This window comes from Heptranchias perlo, chromosome 17 (assembly GCF_035084215.1).
Source record: "Heptranchias perlo isolate sHepPer1 chromosome 17, sHepPer1.hap1, whole genome shotgun sequence".
In the NCBI taxonomy this organism is placed as follows: Eukaryota; Metazoa; Chordata; class Chondrichthyes; order Hexanchiformes; family Hexanchidae; genus Heptranchias; species Heptranchias perlo.
The window spans coordinates 19,206,272-19,226,598 of record NC_090341.1 but is presented as its reverse complement, the minus strand read 5'-3'; the positions used below and the strand labels follow the sequence as shown (position 1 = coordinate 19,226,598).

Genomic DNA, 20,327 nt, shown 5'->3' with positions numbered 1-20,327 from the left:
TCCCTTTTGAGAAGATGCAGCCTGTCTGTGTACTGTGGATCTTGTTTTCAGCAGAAAGAATATGTAATCAAAGCGAAAGACTTGCAACATTTTTCTTGACGACGAGCATTCTGACTAACTTGACTGAGTTTTTTGATGAGGTAACAGGGAGGGTCGATGAGGGCAATGCGGTTGATGTGGTGTATATGGACTTTCAAAAGGCGTTTGATAAAGTGCAGCATAATAGGCTTGTCATCAAGATTGAAGCCCATAGAATAAGGGGGACAGTAGCAGCATGGATACAAAATTGGTTAAGTAACAGGAAGCAGTGAGCTGTGGTGAACGGTTGTTTTTCTGATTTGGAGGGAGGTGTACAGTGGTGTTCCCCAGATGTTGGTACTAGGAACCACTGCTTTTCTTGATATATATTAATGACTTGGACTTGGGTGTACAAGGCACAATTTCCAAATTTGCAGATGACGCAAAACTTGAAAGGGTGGTAAACAGTGAGGAAGATAGTGATAGACTTCAAGAGGATATAGACAGGCTGGTGAAATGGGTGGACATGTGGCAGATGAAATTTAACAGAAAAAAGCAACGTGATACATTTTGGTAGGAAGAACGAGGAGAGGCAATATAAACTAGGGGGCACAATTCTAAAAGGGGTACAGAAGCAGGGAGATCTGGGGGTATATGTGCACAAATTGTTGAAAGTGGCAGGGCAGGTTGAGAAAGCGGTTAAAAATGCATACCGGGTCCTGGGCTTTATAAATAGAGGCAGAGAGTACAAAAGCAAGGAAGTCATGATGAACCTTTATAAAACACTGGTTCGACCGCAACTGGAGTATTGTGTTCAGTTCTGGGTGCCGCACGTTAGGAAAGATGTGATGGCCTTAGAGAAGGTGCAGAAAAGATTTACTAGAATGATTCCATGATGAGGGACTTTAGTTATGTGGATAGACTGGAGAAGCTGGGATTCTTCTCCTTGGAACAGAGAAGGTTGAGAGGAGATTTGAGAGAGGTATTCAAAATCATGAAGGGTCTAGACAGAATAGATTGAGAGAAACTGTTGCCATTGGCGGAAGGGTCAAGAACCAGAGGACATAGATTTAAGGTGATTGGCAAAAGAAACAAAAGTGACATGAGGAAAAACTTTGTGCAGCCAGGGTTAGGACCTGGGATGTACTGCCCGGGGGGGCAGATTCAATCGTGGCTTTCAAAAGGGAACTGGGGATAAGTACTTGAAAAGAAAAAATTTGCAGGGCTATGGGGATAGGGCGATAGTGGGACTAGCTGGATTGCTCTTGCATAGAGCCGGCACGGACTCGATAGGCTAAATGGTCTCCTTCCGTGCTGTAATCTTTCTATGATTTCTTTTTTGTTATATCTGCATATTTTACAGTTGCTTTGAACTCTGGTGCTGACCGTCTTAGCCCTTCACTGGTTGGGTGAGCCTATTTAACCAATTACCCCTCCCTCTATGTTGTCATTCAACATAAAGTTCTTAACTTATCATCCTAGATGTTGTGTTCGAGCTCAGCCCATAATTTGGGTTAAAAATCAAACTTAAGACCTAAAATGTAAACTGGAGGGATCATGAACCTAAACATAACACTCAAACTGCATTGCTTACATGACTGTCACGTCTGTGCAAGAAGTTATTCATTGTGTTAAGTACTTCAAGAATTTTCAAAGTGCTGGGCACTATACAAATATAAGTATAATCCTTACATTTATTATAAGTTGGTGCTGTGGATCTAAAACATATTCTGACTGAAAATGATGGCATAATGTATTTAGAAAAAATAGTTCCTGGTTTCATGAAGGTGTTTTTGAAAATGATTACTCTGATGTTTTGAAATGGTATAGTAGACTTCTGTTTTAAAGAGATTTGTATCTTAATATTTTCAACACTGGCTCTGGATATTATAGGTTAGTAACCTAGTGGAAAATTTATTCTATCAAGAAGGGAGTAGACATCTGATAAAGTCAGATTTCTAGCATCCCACAGAATTTTCTGATTGGATTTTGTGCCAGAACAGCCCCTACCTTTGTTCCCTTAAGTCCAAGGGGTGAGGACTTGAACGCATATGGCACACAACCAGTTCAGCCGTACGTTGTCAGATCCGGCTGGACCACATCAAGCTCTATCGGGTCCTGAGCTCCTCTGCCAAACTGTTCACTGCTCCAGGATCATCCTGGAATGCAAAGATTACCCCTTTGCCCCACCACTGGCGGACGTGCCTTCAGCCATCTAGTCCCTAAGGGCTGGAAATCCTACCCTAAACCTCTCCGTCTCTCCACCTCTCTCTCCTTTAAGATACTCCTCAGTCTCTGCTGAATGCTTTTATTAGAGATTGTATAGTACTTGAAATACAAAATTCAGAGGAAGACATAGAAAATTGAGAAGAGGGGAATTGAGGAAGGACAGAGGAGGAGAATAAAAACCAATGGGTTTGGAAAATGCATTAAAATGTTTTCAATTAATGAAGTGGTAAGCATTGGAAAACTGCATAAGTGGTACAGGCTAATATTTCTGACTTTAAATGTGCCATACCACCCTTTAATTTTGATATGTGGAAAATACCAAAGTGTTCCCAGAGTTTGGGTTACGTCTGATTAAAATTTATGTTGCTATAAAATTGCTTCATTCTCGTAGTTGACCATTCATACAAGGTAATGTGAGAACAGTAACCGGTTTTATCAGTTCGGGGTGTGTGTGTGTGTTGTGTGTGTGTGTGTGTGTGTGTGTGTGTGTGTGTGTGTGTGACAGGAAAAACTCTTGCGACCTTTTCTTTCTCCATTCCCATGACCATGAATGCCAAACTGGATGGCATAAAGCTGAAACGGATTTCATTTACTCCTGACTAGACAAAATGATCACAACGCATTGTCGGCAGAAGCAGTATGCATTCCTGATCACTACTTACAGTTCTTTGCTTTAGAGCTTAACTGAAGTAGTCTACATTCCGTGCATTCCAGATCCATTTAGAATGTGGTGTGTAGTCATAAAGCATATACAGATCTTTAATGTTTAGTAAGGCTTTGATGGATAGCCAGTATTTTTCTTTTTTGCAGGCTGCATTACTCTACTGTTTATCAGTTTAAACAGCTTAATAGGCTAAGTGCAAGAATGGTATAAAAATGGATCACTATCATACTGGTAAAACAGCCTTACCAAGCAGATCAAAATGTTTAGCAATGTGACAATTCAGCTAAGTGCGAAAGGCATGATGTGTTGCCAAATTGTTGGAAATTTTGTTGCTGCTTCAGGTTCTGGAAGCTGTGCAGCTCCAGATGATTTCTGATGTGATCTGAAACATACCTGGGATTCTGAGATGCATAACCTCTTTGTTCATTTGCATTAAAACTTTGTGCAGCAGCCTCAACACTCAAGTCTCCCAGCCCCTTCCCCTCAGCCTTTCTTGGTGAATCGACACTCTGTTGATTCTGTATACTGTTGTAATTGTGACTTTCTGACCTGTCTACTGTGTCTGTCTCAATGGAGCAATATTGGCTGGTGCTTGATGAGGTCACTGAGGGAAGAAGAGGGAGAGGAGGTAATTTGGTGTTTGTGAGCATGAGCAGCCAGAGATTTGTATTTCTGGCTGTATTGGGATTGAAATTTGCCATAACTTTCATTTATTCTGTTTGATACAAATTGTGTCAGCAAACTCAAGTAATGAGATGAGTGTACTTGTATTTTTTTTTAAAGATGGCATTTGACAGGATGGAGATGAACTTGCTTCAAAAATGTGGGTGTTGCCCTCAAAACAAGGGTGATTTGGGAGATTAAAAGTGCAACACTTTGCCAATAGTAATAAAAATGTATAGTTATGAAAGAAACTTAACAATATGTAAATGCTCTTGTATACTTTAAAGGGGAAGAATTTGAAAGAATGTATACGCTTGAACAAAATGACAGTTCCATTCACAATAGTCTGTTTCCTTTTATGGTACAATATAGTAACACAACAAGATTTAGTTATGACTTACCAGTGGTGGTGACATAATGCAATACATTTTCTTACATTGACGTAGAGAAGAACAATAGAAGTTCACAAAACAGGACTATGTTCCCTTGTTGTTTATAAAATGTAGTTAACAAAGCAGGTTGTATGTGTAAGATTTTGCCTGATCAATTACATACCTAGCTCCTGAAATATCATACAGGATGAATATTATATCAGTTTTTTAATTTGTATTAGTTGTATGTAAGGAACTAATTTTGCTTACTGACTCCACCAATTAATTTTGGCAGCTGTAATTTTTCTCTCTCCCAAAAATCCACGGTGGCAGGAACCAATGTAGCATCATTGGAAATGTACAGTGCCAGTAACTGTATACACACAGTGCAACAAAAGTGACATTATAGCTATCCTAGTGCTTACCTACCAGGTGAATGAGCAGTGGGTTCCTGGTGACTTCTGAAGATAGTTTTGCTAGAAAGTTTGACCAGTGGGGAATCTCGGTAAATATGGAGTGAAGCACAAATGTTGCCCAACCGCACCCACTTAATAACATGGCTGAACGATGGTGCTGCTTGTCATATGTACTAGTAAGCAAGTTGGTGTTTGAAGCACAAAATTTGACTGTAGCAACATGGGGTGTGTTAGACTCAAAGTTCTCCTGGGCCTTTTCAGACATTTCTACTAGTTGCAACACGAGAGCTACAGCTTTGTGCATGTCAAAAAACAAGCGAGCTGGGATCTTTCTTTTGTGTGTCTGTTATTTTGTATTTCACTGTTTTCTAATTTATTTCCAGTCGTTGTCACATCATTGCAGAAGTACTTTGCAGGTACTATACTAATGTAATTGTGGGATAATTCAGTTGCCCTTTATGAAATCAACTAATTGGAATGGAGTATACTAAATGAAGACTTAACTATGGGCCGGATTTTACTTTAAAATAACAGTGAGGCTAACAGCGCTTACTGTTACGTGCAAATCGGACACCAACTTCCGGCGACCGCACACGTGCAGTTAAACGTGGAAATCCAGGAGGTGCGATGCTTCTTCAAAAGCTGCACGAATATTGCATCTCACTGTCTGGCTCCCCATTCAAATGTATTGAATGACGTGAAGTTCCTGTACTTAGCTGATAGATACAGACTAATCTCATCAAAAGAGTTAAATCTAGTAATTTCATGTCTTAAGTACCCTTTTAATGGTGTGGTAAGTCTTAATTACTGCCAAACAACCTCTCTGGCACTGAAAATTAACTTTTACAAGTGGAGCCTCATTCCTTCAGATTTTAATTATTGTTGTCTTTTCTTAACAATTTTTTTAAATCTTTTTTTTCTTTCTTTTATCTCTGTCTCTTAATTCAATCTTTCTTACTCTCTCTTTATTTCACTTTCTGTACCTGATTTGACACTGAATTCACAATTCTAACTTACAGTTCCTGGTTCTGACTCTGCGCTGCTCATTAATGATTCTTCAGTCTGATTGGTTAAGGTGATACACAGCTGCTTGCACTGTTCACACAGATCCCAGATGCCCTATAAAGGGCGTTGTGCTTTTTGGATCTATGAGCTTTTGCACTGCAAGTTCCTGAAAATTATAGACTTGCACTTGCCCATAGACTTTCTAACGAACGTCTGGTGCCGTTCATTCGCCGCTCAAAGCAGAATCCGGCCAATATGTTTATTTTCACAAATCTGACATACCAAGAAGTGAAACTATTGGATTATCAGATGAACATAATCCAATCTTGTTTTAGAAGGAAACTGAACCTTGTTTTGTACTAGTAATATGACATGTTTTTCACAATGTCAGCTGAAAATGATGTCTTGCATCAGACTGTACAGAGGGTCACAATCATGTTCAAATAGCTGTATTTAAGATAAAGAAAAACGGAAACACCCCTGCAATTTAATGCCAGTAAAAACGGATGGTATGTAATTACTTCCAGAGCTCTTTCTTTCCTTGAAGCCTCCTAAGCTCCTGCAGAATATAGCTTTCAGTAAAGTTCTGGCTTTCATAACTCTCTTTGGCCCATGCACTAAAAGCTGGTTTGTGTAAACCATTGCAAACTTGTGGATGTGATCCAAAACCAGATAACCTGCAGAAAGTCCACACTGTAGGCTTGATTAGGTGCAGGAAAGTGAATCGAAGCATAGCCTTTCAAAACGAAAAACTGCTTTTATATATTTTAAGCTAACAATACAAAGCTCTGTTCTGATTTGTTTTTGTCTTTGTACCACTGTTCGACGCCATTTAGATTATTATGTATGTCACAAGGTCAGGAGATAGGTTTGGTTGAAGACCAGTCAGCTTATTTGATCTTATCCATTCCGAATATCAATTCTACCATCATCCCATTTCAGCACCTATCTGTTTCTTAAATGAGTCCTATATTTTGGCTATAACCTCCATCCTGGCAACCTGTTCAGTTGTTGATTACCTTCTGAGTAGAAAAGTTCTTCTTGATGTCATTCCTAAACTCTATCCATAATCCTGAACCAGTCATCTCTTGTCCTTGCTCTGGCAAAGAGCCAACGGAAGCACAATGAGTTAAATGGCCTCTTTCTGTGGTTCCACGTTGTCTTAGTGCGTCTGACTGTGTTGGACTTGGAGTTATTTTTTCTATTGTTTTAAGCATAATACCTGTACATTAAGGTATCCCCTGAGATGTCTCTTTTCGATATCAAAGAGCTGTATTTCATCTAGTTGTCTCTCGTTGATCGTCCCTTAGATACAAGGGTTCAATCCAGTTGTGTTTGTGTCACCTCTAGGGCTAGATGATCCCACCATGTCATGGTGGCTGAAACTGTGCACTATATTCCGTATTCCGTATGTATGTGCTGTGTCTGACCAGAGCACCATACAGCTGCAACATAACTTCTGTGGATTTGAACTCAGCTGTTTTCACTATATAAATTTGGTTTACTGATGCCTGACACTGTTTGAATTTGTTGAGTGATGAGCCAACTCGATCTCTAGATCTAATTCAAATTTCCACTTGGCAAGTTCCATACACCCAGAGAGTACATGTGCCTAATATTTTGACTTCCAGTTTGTATTACCTTCTGCAGTTGCATATTGAACTTCATTTGTTACTGATCAGCCCAGGTGCAAATGCTATTCAGCTCTTGGTAAGATCTTGGTTGCTGCTGCAGAGTCCAAGGTCCCTTTAAGCTTGTTGTTATCTGCAAATTTAACTACCTTGCACTGAGACCGCGAATTCAGGTCATTTATGTATAGTAGGCACAGGTATGTAGCAGCATGATAAATTTATTTTAAAAATGCAGCTGTAAAAGACTAAAATCTGATTTACATTATCAATTCATGTCAGGGTGAATCTAGCATGGATTCAACTCTGCTGCAAAATTGGTGGTGTAAAGAACAGATTGTACTCCATGTGAAGACTGACTACCACAGAAGTACACATCTACACATGTGATTGGTAGTGATGAATTGAATGGGTTCAGCTAAAATTGGATAATTTGAACAGAAATTATTTATGCAAGTGTGTATCTGACACAAATGGAACTCAAGCACTCTGCTCAATGGCTTGCTCACAATGTTCTAATGCCATGCATCCTAGAAATACCAGAAACTTCTAAAGTAAAGAGTCGTAACTTCACAAATGACATCCTTAACTCAACTTTCACCAATGGCTTGGGGAGAAACCCTCTTCCTTCCTCCCCACCCCCACCCAATTTCCTCTTCTTACCATTCCCTATGTGAGGTGACTATGCCGTGACTCTGTGCCAGGGTTGCTGGCAGCTTTTTTTGTTGTTCAGGTGAAGTACATCTCATCACATGAACCCAGACAGTGATGGTGGGCTATTCAACTAGGGAGGACAAAACTGACTAGCCTTATCTTGTTATCTGAAGATCCAAACTTGCATTTTTTGAGTACAGCTCAGTGGAATGGAATCGGGACAGGAACCCTTTTCCATCCATCGTCCATTAAGCCTATGTACAACACTCCACTGTTCCACCGGCTGCAATTCACACAGACCATAAATCAAAGCTGGGAGCATCCTTGTCTTTATGGTGGGGTATCACATCATGCAATGCCTTTACACCCTGAGCCTTTGGGGAATTCCTGGAGGAAGCAGAGAAGGAAACCTTTTCTTGAAGTCATTTTCGAACTATCGGTGTAGTGACTTTTCATCTTGTCTCATTTCTCGTTTTTGGTGGGCATTGAAATTGACGACTGAAACCATTGAGATGATATCCAACTATCCTTTAAACTGAGCTATCATGAATGGGATATGTGATCAACAATTAGAACTGCCCTGTGAAATGGTGTAAATGGAGGCACATTCAATTTAATTTTTACTCCTCAGCAGCCTAGTACCTATTTAGGACTGGAGCAGTCATTCTTGTTACAAGCACAAATGGGACTGACCCTAATATACTGGAGAGATGAATTCTCTTTAATGTTTGGAACCATTGTAAAATGAAAATAATGTAAGCCCACTTCAATTTTAAGTTTGTTTAATTCCCCGCATGCATGAAAGATCCTCTGTGTCAGGACCGGGTAACATGAGAATTTGACTATTCTCTTTACTTATGGCAATTTCCCCCTCCCCCTCCTCACGTCCACCCCCAACAGACTCGGTGAATCTTGTTATTATCAGAACCCTCTGCTTTCACTCACTTTTTCCAGCTCCCTTGACAAAAAAAATACCCCTGTGAAAGGGAATATATCTAGTACATAAATTGTACTTAAAGCATTAAGCAAGGGGCTTGGGATGACCTGTGCAGTGTGGGTTTCTTGTTTGTCGGCTGGGGCCATTTTCTCATTTTCACAGTTCAGCTGAAAACAAAGGCCTCCTTATCCTTTCACTGAGCTGTGTTCACAAGCGCTGACATCAGCCTTCCCCAGCAGACAAATGTGCTGCATTAAGAGTCTACAGGGGAGTTGGGAAGCTTGACAGAAATCCTTTCTCATGACACTCTATTGATCAGTTGCTTCGTATCTGTGTAGAAAGTGAATACCAGGAGCAATAACAGTTAACACAATGTAGAAAGTTACTGATATAGATTTAACCCCATAAGTCTTCATTTTCCTTTGGCAAATTCTTTTTTTACATAAAACTTTTGAAATAAATATGGTAGTATTGTATGTTCAGTAACTCCATTTGCATTTAGTGCAGTTCAGAGGAGATTAGGAAAATGTACAGCACACTGATTCCCTGCGATTGTAAGGGACTTTTATGTTGAAATGGCTTCTGCCTGCCCAGCTTTTCATAAGATAGCCTGCCAAGATTCAGGGGCCCAGGACTTTCTTGTGGGAGGACGTTGGGCTGTCTTCATGCTTTTTGACAATGATTAAAGTGAGGTTAGTACCAAAACCTTCCATTCTATTTTTTTAAACAGATGGTAGTTTCATGTTCAGCTGCAATTAATCTTAAAGTTTGAGTCAGTGTGTTCTGTGGAGGTAAAATTATTTGTTCAGCATTGAACACCGATCTCCCTGCTGTACCATCAGCTCACAAGCAGCTGTGATTGGAGAAGATACTGTTCTTGCTTCAGGTTCTAGGACAGCAAATTTGAACCAGTGGAACTTGTATTTCACCTGGAACCACCAGTAAACTCTCTTAGAAAGATACTAAGTGGTCAGTGATATTGGCAATCCTCAGTACAAACTTTCTGCATGTTATTAAGCTCTTATGCCAAGTTACAAGCTTTGATTGACTGCACACACAAACACACACACCCCAAGTTAAAGGCTCTACTTTTGTTATATTTTGATGATTAAAGAAGAAAGCAGTCAGATGCTTATCTATTTCTAGCTAGTAATTTAATATTACTAGAATAAGAAAATGCAATATTCTAGCAAACATTTGTTTACTCAGTTTTAAGCAATCAGTAAAATATCATTTCTCAACTAGTAATTAAACCTTTTGATCAAAAGGTTTAATTACTAGTTGAGAAATTAACATTTTAAGCTTCAAGTACAGAAATTGTCAATAAACCTCTTTACATGTAAAGGAAACTCTATGGGTAATGGTACTGAATGTGAACCCTGACTGGGCCCCTTATAGAGTTTGGTGAATTTGAAGGTCTGGTGTGTGAGGAAGAATACTGTACAATGCAAAACGAGCAGAGACAGTATTGCTCACGTTTACCAATTTTTTCAAAAAGAGCAGCAACTTAGTAAATGAACACAGTTCCAGGACTACTACTGCTTCAAAATGCTCTTTTTCTGCAAGTAGATAAATGTGTTTTATTTGAAGAGAACACAGTTGCATTTTGTTTATTGGGTCAATAACGACTACCATATGGTGTAACACTGGACACAAAAACGTGTGAACAGCATCCTAACCCGTGAGTGAAGTAATGGGTAAATAATACACATCATGAGTATGAAGTATTTTCCATATTCCACGCTGAAACGTGCATTATTCCATGCCAGCTGTTCAATCAGTACTTATGGCCCCCTGGGTGACAGACTGTAGGATTTGATGTTGTGGTGTGATGTGTTTGAAGGGGCCATCTTGATGGGTGTGACATGAGCATTCATGGAGTGAAGATCTTGTTTTATGATGGTAGCTTCTTTCTTGAGGTGGGGCCTGTTTTTCCCATAGTAAGTGTTGAAATGCAGATCTTATTGGCAGTTGTTTAGAAGGAGTTAGCTGGCTGTTTCTTTGGACTGAATTATTTTGTCCATTATTTTCAGGTTACTTTCTTGTTGAAGTTATAATCTTTTGATTCTGTTGTTTGGCAATTTTTCTGTATAATTTGTTGATCGTGAAGTATTTTGGGACAATTTGAGGACACAATAAATATAAGTTCTTTCTTTGTAATGTCAGGTGAATGTTGTGTGCTGTGGATCTGAAGAACCATAGGTTTAAATTGGGGGAGGGGGTGTGGTGTGGAGGGCAAGAAAAGGGTTAATGAACAATATTGGGCAGCTTGTTTTAAGTTTGTAGTGGGATAATTTTTGAAATTGAAAGAAGTGATGATACTCTCCCAATGTTTTAGGGAGCCATTGCACCACATGATATGGTGTACACCATGGAAGTCCCAGGTTTGATGCCTGACATACGGTTCTAAGGATCTTAGCAGCTCAGCCATTCCTCGGCCAAGATCATTTTCATTGCATTTCCCTCTCTGAAAATTGTTTAATTTTTTGAAGAGCAATTTGTATACAGGATATCGATTTGGCTAGAAGAAATGTGGATGTTAATGTAGTCCTGAGTTAGTTTTGGGCCAATGTGTGAATGTGACTCCCAACACAAGTGCACAAACTAGCCCTAAACCAGCAAGGCCCCCCCCCCCCCCCCACCACCATGTACATTCATCAATTCCCTGAACATCCATTTAGTTCTTTTTTTCTCGTCCTCTTTGTAGACAATGGCAGACAGGTTGACTGCACGGGGGGATGACGGTAATGCAAAACATCTGACCTGGAATACTAAAGGGGGGCATCCTATGGGAAGCAAAAAAAAATTGCAGGATGTAATTTTCAGGAAATGCGGAGTGATGAAGGTACGTATCTATATTTTTACATGGAAAATAAATCACGACTGTTGCAAGGTATTAACCCTCAGGAGGGGAGGTTGAATGACCTCATAAATTGCAAAAGCAAAGCTCGAGTACCCCACTGTGAAACCCCTATGTAACAGCTTTGAACAGACTCCCAAACATTGTTTACTTTTTATAATGTATGCAGTTTAATATTGTTTGTATTTCTATAACTTTTGTTATTGGTGGTTCACTGTTGGAGGTTGTGTCTTCCACAGTTGCTGAAATCTTGGCTTGAGCATTTCTCTCTGGCTCTGCATCATGTGAAAGGAGGAAGAACAGTTTTAATGCAACCCAGTGTTACACTAGGGAATATTGAGGTCAGCTGATAGGAAGCAAGGATTTTACTGAGAAAGAATAACATGTTTAACACCCTGTCCCTATGCCGTGCAGTAACAAAAGATGCCATTCTAATACATATGCCGTTTCAATAAATATATTGAATTCTATGCTCCTCAATAGAAAATACTCTTTTATTCTTGGGACGGGTAGGGGAGGAGGAGAACAAAATACTTGAACTCCATTAATATCTAGCATATAGCTGGCACTTGTTAAGTAGAAGCTTGTGTAGATTTGATTTATTTTTCTAGTTTAAGTAGAGCTCATAATCCAACAAAGCAGATACTGTCTCTAAGTTAGGTGGTTTTACGTGGAACTTAAATAAGGGGTTAAGATGTAATGCTTGTTTGCCTGAGTATCTGACTACAAACCACACATCCTGTGTTCCCATATGACATATATTGCCAAATATACTGTAATTAAAGAAGTTTTAACAAAAACACTGTCGCAAAACATTGAGCAGAAAATGAGGAAACTTATTTGTTGCAAAAAAAGTCTATGGAAACAACACTGTTCAATTGAACATTAATATTGTGAGCTGTACAGCTGTTTTAATAATTAAAAATGTATTTAGAACATCACTGCCTTGGGCATCATTTGTGATGGGCAGCAGCCCTTCAGTAAGTTTAACACTGAATACCTGGCTTACAAACAAAAAATCCCTTTATTAAGAAACACTATCTGTTGCACCCTCCTTAAAGAAATGGTACCAAGACATGACCTTTTTCATTTGCAAACTGAATACAGTAATCAATTAACTGTACTTAATTCTTTTTTAATTTGTACTCTGGATATGGGCAATGCTGGCAAGACTACATTTATTCCCATCGCTAGTTGCCCTCAAAAGGTGGTAAACTGCCTTGAACGGCTGTGGTCCTTCTAATTTTTTTTTCCTTTCCCTCTCCCAATCCTCACCCCGCCCCACCTACCTTCCACCTCTTCTCCATTAGACTGCATCGGGAAAACTAAATCAGAGGATTAAAATTTCATTATTAACCAGTTGATCTCCTGTGGTGTTCACGATAATGCAAGACCTGGAAACATGGTGGCTAGAGACTGATTGATTGGTTTGAGGGCAATATCGCAACACCAGAAAATGGAGAGGAAGAATTGTGCCATTTAAGAATTTTTTAACACCTTATGTATGTTTTTGTACTTTTTATAAAAAGAACATCCAGGCAGATGAAATATGGGAAATCAACTAAACTGTAATTGCTTGGAAATCCTTTTTGTTCACGTAACATAAACTGCAAGATGCGGCTAGGTATAAGTTGGCATATGGCTTCAACAGATGTTAGTGATCCATGGGCCGTAAATGTTGTAATCAGTTGTTAAAATGTTATCTTTCTCATTTACGTAGGATAGGATTCATTATTTGGTTGGCGACATTCTTGAAAACGATTGCTAGCTATATATAATACTGTCATATTAAGACAATTCTGAAATGTGCATTTCTGGATACACAAAGCAGAAGTACAGGGCTTGCCAGTTACACATAATTACTTGTTTTTTAACAAATGATATTAAAATAATTAAGTATCTGGATGGGAATAGTGGAGTATGATTAGCTGATTTAAATAAACTTGTAAGCCAGTTAACGGGAAGTTGTGATCTTGGTGACTAGTATCTCTTTGATTTCTATGTTTCCAGAATTATATTGGACTGAATTCTTACTGCTACTTGACGGTCAAAAACTGTAAAATGCACAACTGTAGCTGTAGTCCTTGTGTATGGACCTGGGCTGCCAGGTTATTTGTATGTACATGAGTGTAGTCTAGTAGTACATTTCTGTGGTAATTAATTAACTAACATTTGCCTGTTGCTGACTTTGTTTAGCTGTAGCTGTACACTGAAGTAGATTTTCTTCCCCAATCATTAGTATCTTCCTTGGGCGGGATAGTCCAAGTAGTTCATGTCTATAATACAAAACTCCACGTGTCTTATCTGGCTCTGTATAAGAGAAACAATCACGTGTTTGCTGCATGTACACAAGGTAGAAGTAACTGTTTTCTAAAAATGTTATGTGACTAGCTAATACTAACGGAATCCATTTATGCAGGACCAAACCTGTCAATGGGGATTATCGTAAAGATCAACATAGAGAGCGAAGCCGTAGTCCAATAGAACGTGCTGCAGTGCCAACCATGAGCCATCTCAGCAATCATGCCTATGCTGGCATAGGACTACCAAGTATGTCAATGGATCAGCCTCTAGCACTGACCAAAAATAGCATGGATGCAACTAGGACAGTCAGCATTGGTGTGGAACGACAGCAGGTATAAACACTGACCTTTTGGTTACACATATATATTGCAAAATCTTCCTTTTCTACTGTTTTGAAACTTGTGAGTTAGAGATCTGTTATGCTCGTGCTGAGGTAGATGTGTGACCTGTTCTCAGGACACCAGGAGGTATGTGAATTGACTCATCTTTACTCTGTGGAAATGCCACCCCTCATCCAGATTGTCTGGGTAAGGAGGGCAACATCCCTTGTGGGACAATCAGAAAGCTGAACTGGTCCGGCCATTCGTTGGTCCATCGGATAAATTTGCATGGATATTAATGAGTTTTGTTGCAATTGGTATCACAAATAATTGACTTACATCATTAACTGTATCTCTATGCAACCTATATTTTTCAGTAGAACTATAAATAGTACACACAAGAAGTCATTTGGCCCTTGTGTTACAACACTGCCACTAAAGTAGAGCAGCAGAAACCCATCTCTGGATGAATTTCCCATGTTTTTTCTGGAGACATAGTGTTGGTTTGGATTGATTGGTAGCATTCTCACCTGAGTCAGAAGGTTGTGGGTTCAAGTCCCATGCCAGGACTTGAGCACATCTAGACTAGTGCTTCAGTGCCATTTGAGGGAGGTGCATTGGCAGAGGTGCCGTATTTCAGATGAGATATTAAACTGAGGCGCAAATTTGTCTGTTCAGATGGGATTAAAAATCTTTCGGCACTTTTTTGAAGAAGAGTGGGGAGTTCTGTTGTTCTGGCCAACATTCATCCTGAACCAACTTCACCAAAAGCAGATTAACTAATCATCAATCTCATTACTGTTTGTGGTATCTTGTGTGTAAATTGGCTGCCATGTTTTCCTACACAAACAGCAGTGACTGCACTTTAAAAGTAACTAATTGATTGTAAAGTGCTTTGGGACATTGAGGTTGTGAAAGGCACTATATCAATGCACATTCATTCTTTTCTTCATAGCTGCAGGCAGCCTATCCATATAGGTCAGCAATGCAGCCCACTCAGTCCGCTTGTACAAGCCTTTTCTACTATTGGGGAAGGCGCATAGACAGAAATAAAAGTAGGAATTTGTGACTCCAGAACAGTAGAGTTGCTTTTGTGTTGCTGCTGGTTTGTGGTATCTGTCTCTCAGTGTAAATGGGACAAATTCCACAGGATCAGCTGACCCATTATGTTAACAAAATTATTTCTATTAGTATTTGGCTCTATAAAGGGAGAGAAATCAGAGCCATTTCATTTGAAGCTTGAGAGTTTTTGTTTATGAAGCCAAAATCTTCACTGTTTGACAGAGCACATTGCAGTCTGATTGTAATCATGGTTACCTCACTCTGCATATATGTGGAACTTGGGTGGAGTGGTGTCATTATGGTGCATCATGATGCATGATTGACTACCACATTCAGTCCCAATATAAGTATATAGTGACTTCAAATTGGATATTATTGCATTTCACCTCTTCCCCAACCAAATAATTTTCTGAGCGCTGCTGAATTCAGGCATACTAAGTGATTAGTTTTCCAAAACAAATTTGTATTGAGGGAATTACATGGAATGTACAGCACAGAAACAGGCCATTCGGCCCAACAAGTCCATGCCAGTGTTTATGCTCAACGTGAGCCTCCTCCCTCCCTACTTCATCTAACCCTATCAGCATGTTCTTCTATTCATTTCTCCATCATGTGTTTATCTAGCTTCCCCTTAAATGCATCTGTTAGTCGCCTGAACAACTCCTTGTAGCGAGTTCCACGTTCCAACCATTCTGGGTTTTAAAAAAAAGTTTCTCGCGTTCTCTTATGGATTTATTAGTGACTATCTTATATTTGTGGCCCCTAGTTCTGGCCTCCCTCGCAAGTAGAAGCATCTTCTCTGCGTCTATCCTATCAAACCCTTTCATAATCCTAAAGACCTCTGCTGGGTCACCCCTCTGTCTTTTTATTTGAGAGAAAAGAGCCCCAGCCTGCTCAGTCTTTCCTGATAGGTATCATCTGGTATCATCCTAGGAAATCTTTTTTGCACCTTTTCCAGTGCTTCTATATCCTTTTTATAATATGGAGACCAGAACTGTGCACAGTACTCCAGGTAACCAAGGTTCTATTTAAGTTTTGTAAACAATTTTACAACACCAAGTTATAGTCCAGCAATTTTATTTTAAATTCACAAGCTTTCGAAAGCTTGTGAATTTAAAATAAAATTGCTGGACTATAACTTGGTGTTGTAAAATTGTTTACAATTGTCAACCCCAGTCCATCACCGGCATCTCCACATCATGACTATTTAAGTTTAACATAACTTCTCTGCTTTTCAATTCTATCCCGCTAGAAATGAACCCCAGTGCTTGGTTAGCTTTTTTATGGCCTTATTAACCTGTGTCGCTATTTTGTGATTTGTGTGACTGTACCCCCAGATCCTTCTGCTCCTCTACCCTGTTTAGACTCTTATTATCTAAGCAGTATGTGGCCCCCTTATTCTTCCTACCAAAATGTAATACCTCACAGTTGTCTATATTGAAATTCATTTGCCAATTACACTACCATTCTGCAAGTTTATTAATGTCTTCCTTTATTTTGTCACAGTCCTCCTCGGTATTAAATATACCCCCAATTTGGTGTCGTCCACAAATTTTAAAATTGTTCTTCTGATTCCCGAGTTCAAATCGTTTATATAAATTGTGAACAACAGTGGTCCCAGCACCGATCCTTGTGGAACACCACCTCCCACCTTTCGCCAGTCTGAGAAACTAACTACCTTTAACCCCTACTCTCAGTTTTCCGTTTTGTAGCCAAGTTGCTCTCCATTCTGCTACTTGTCCCCGACTCCACATGCTCTGACCTTCATCATGAGTCTAATGTGCAGTACCTTATCGAAGGTCTTTTGAAAATCCAAATATATTACATCCATACTGCTGCCCTGTTAGAGGTGGTGTTAAACTGAGGCCCTGTCTCAAGTGGACATAAAAGATCTGTACTCTTGGTCAACATTTATTCCTCAACCAACATCACTAAAAAATCATCCGGTCATTTATCTCATTGCTGTTTATGGAACATTGGGGTAGATTTTGGTCTGGGACGCTTTTTGTGCCCAGACACAGCACTGCGCAACCAGCGCACGCCCCAAGTGGATCGATGGAATTTGATTATCTGGCCTCAATAACATACTCTGCTTGAACTGCCGGCAGTTCGCACCCCCATAAATTAATATTGTTTTCCAACTATAAATGTAGAGTATGGCTTTAAAGAAAGCATAGACTTTTTTTTAAAAGGGGGGCAGTGGGTAAGTACTTATCCCAGGTGGTAATTTGGGGAATTTTTAAAAAATCTATTCATTGTTTGCGATGCCATTGATGTTCCATTCTGTGACCTGGAATCAGTCTCTTTAAATATTTGTGAAAAGAGAGACCAGTGGAAAAGGAAAAGAAAATTATCTGCAACCTGTTCAAACTGACAGGTGTTGTTGACACTAAAGTGAAACAGTACTTTTCAAACTTTTCTGGAAATCTTTTTTTCCAGCTTCTGAAAGAAAGTGTTACCTAGTAAAGGGGGAAAAAGTGATATCATTACAAAATTTTTCTTAGTATACAACAGAAATAATTTCCTGTAGAGAAAGACCTTACATTTATATAATTCTTTTCACATTCTCAGTTCTCAGTACATCCCGATGTGCTTTTCAACTATTGGATTACTTCTGAAATGCAGTCACTGCTAAGTAGATAAATGTGGCAGACAGTTTGGGCACAGTAAGGTTCCGCAAACAACAATGAATGAATGGCCATATAATCTGTGGTGTTGGTTCAGAGAGAAATGTTGGCCAGGATGCCTCTGAATTGCATTGTGGCATCTTTTACATCCACCTAAGCTGGTAGATGGGGGGGCCTTGATTTAATATCTCATCCAAAAGATGGCATCTCCTTTAGTGCAGCACACCCTGCCTGTCTAGATTATGCACTCAAGTCCATAATGGGACTTAAAAATCAGTATTTTGTGACTCACAACTGAGAGCTAAGCAAGAATATAGCATACAGATTCTTGAGAATGCCCAGCCCCAGGCAAATATAAGTCTGACCATGGGGACCTTTGGGTCCTCTTTGTGAAACCCAGTTTTGAGCTGCAAATGGATCATTTGATCCTGCATCACCCCAGTGTATTTGCCAGAATGAAATGGATGAGCACTGGGCTGTACAAAGCAGTCCTGCTAATATTCATTAAATAACAAATGGATTTGTTTTAAAAACAAATTATATACAACTAATGCAGAGGTCAGTATTTACACTGATACTAAAGTTGCCCCTTTATACACTTGGGCTACAATATATTACAATACAGTGTATTCAGGGCGTCAAGTTTTCCCTGTAGTTGAACGTTCATATTAGCTATTATTGTTAAGTATTAGGTCTTTGATCAATGGAACTGTACTAATGCAATGTTTTTTGTCCATTCAGAATCGTCCATCAGTAATTACATGTGCATCTGGTAACAATCGTAACTGCAACCTTTCCCATTGCCCTATTGCTCACAGTGGTTGTGTTCCAGCAATGCCCCCAAGCTACAGGAGACCCTCAAATCGTAAGTTGCATTTCAGTGATGTTTATGCAAGCAATCTAACTCAATCCAGTCATGCCCTTAGGCCCTGTGTTTTTATTTTTAAAAGTACAGTACTTGCCATCTGTGCAGCTTTCCCTTGATCATTCCAGCACTTAACTCTTCAAATAAAGGGGCCTCACATGAACAGAAGTGAACCAAGTTTTGTTTTAAAGCTAAACTTTCTTACATTTGCATTATTAAGCTGGTACAGATTTCTTATCAACTGTTTGGCTCGGTTCACAAAACTTTTCTGCTCTTTATAAAATATAGTGGTAAACTGTATGTAGGGAATGTAGCTTGATACACTTTACATGGCAAACTCGGATTCAGAATAGACCCAACAACTGGCGACAATATGCTACTGTGGTGCCAAGTGAATGTGAATTAACAAAGCGGGCCCTTTGCAACTGGGCTTCGACTGAAGCCAATATAGGTCATGAGAAAAGATCTTTCATATTTCTCCTGTGGCTTTCAGTTTGCACTGTTGTTTCAACACACCCACTGAAGAAATAAAATGGTGTTCTCATCGAAATTGAAGTACAATTTAAAACATTATCAGGAAATCATTTTTTTTTACTAAGTGCTTTCACCCTTAGTTAGAAAAAGTTAACTGTTTGTTTCACTTGGTATAGTTTTTCTAATCAGCAAGTTGTACTGCTAAGTGCCACTAATTGAATACAGCTGGTAATTACAGAAAAAGGAAAAAATGCTTTACAGTGGACTTATCACACAGACTGACAGCATCCAGTTAATGGAACATGTTGGTTGCTACTGTAACAACGATCAAATGCCTTGTATCGTCACCAGTGGGAATACACCTGCTTTCCCACCCATCTCCCCCCAACTCTCCCAAAGCTGGTGAACAAGGGAATTGTCAACCCTCTCCATGAATGTTGAAGGCACTGTAAATTTCTCATCTGGAAACATGGGGGTAAATTTTAACAACGAACGGATGGGTTGGGAGCAGATGGGAAGGTTGAAGGTAAAAGTAAAACATGCCTCCAATCCGCCCACTTCTGGTTTTAACAGGTGAGTCGAGGGGCAGGCGACCAATCTGCTCTCAGGAGGCAGGTCGGCCAGTGAAATCTTTTAAGTAGGCTGTGGGCCATCATTTTAAGTTTTTTTTTTATTTTTAACTCTTGGGGGCCGGGATTCCCAGGCTTTCTGAGTCACACCATGTAAGAGGAGGCGAGAAGGCCCAGATCAACAGTTAAGTGCCTTTATTGCACTGCTTGTGGGCCAGGAGGAGCAGGAGTTTCCTCCAGACCCAACAAGCTTACCTGCCGTGATACGACACACGTGATCGACACCTCCCCGCCCCCCATCCCCATCTCCGTCTCAAGTTTCCTCCCCCCACCCGACCAATCTCCGACCGCCCCTGACCTTGGACTGCCTCCCCCCCCTTCCCCCCCGGTCCTCGGACCGCCTCCCCTCTCTCCCCCTAGCATCTGCTCCCTTGCAGCTCTTCCGCCTGACTGACAGCCAGCCTGTCAGTCTAGCTGGCTACTGGATGGAAAACCTACTGGGAAAAAAGTTGAAAGTCGTCCTTACGTCAAAATTGTACGGACATCCAGGAAACCCACACTTCCAGATTTCCCATAAAGAAATCCCCTAACCCCTCACTCTCTTCCCTGTGCACTCTGAGAACCCCCCCCCCCCCCCCCCCAAAGTGTCTCCTTTTAGATT

At 40.0% G+C, this 20,327-nt stretch overlaps 1 protein-coding gene across 5 annotated transcripts in view; it reads left to right on the top strand.

Annotated features, from left to right (window-relative positions):
* The window catches only part of vgll4b (vestigial-like family member 4b), a 106,900-nt gene that overhangs the window by 69,645 nt on the left and 16,928 nt on the right, over positions 1-20,327 (top strand). For 4 of the 5 annotated variants that reach the window (XM_067998654.1, XM_067998653.1, XM_067998655.1 and 1 more), the window contains 2 exons: positions 13,865-14,081; positions 18,500-18,623. In XM_067998654.1, coding sequence (XP_067854755.1) covers positions 13,865-14,081; positions 18,500-18,623 — 341 coding nt within the window. Of the gene's footprint in view, positions 1-9,248; positions 9,278-13,864; positions 14,082-18,499; positions 18,624-20,327 lie in introns of those variants that run through there. The other variant, XM_067998657.1, reaches the window with a different exon arrangement.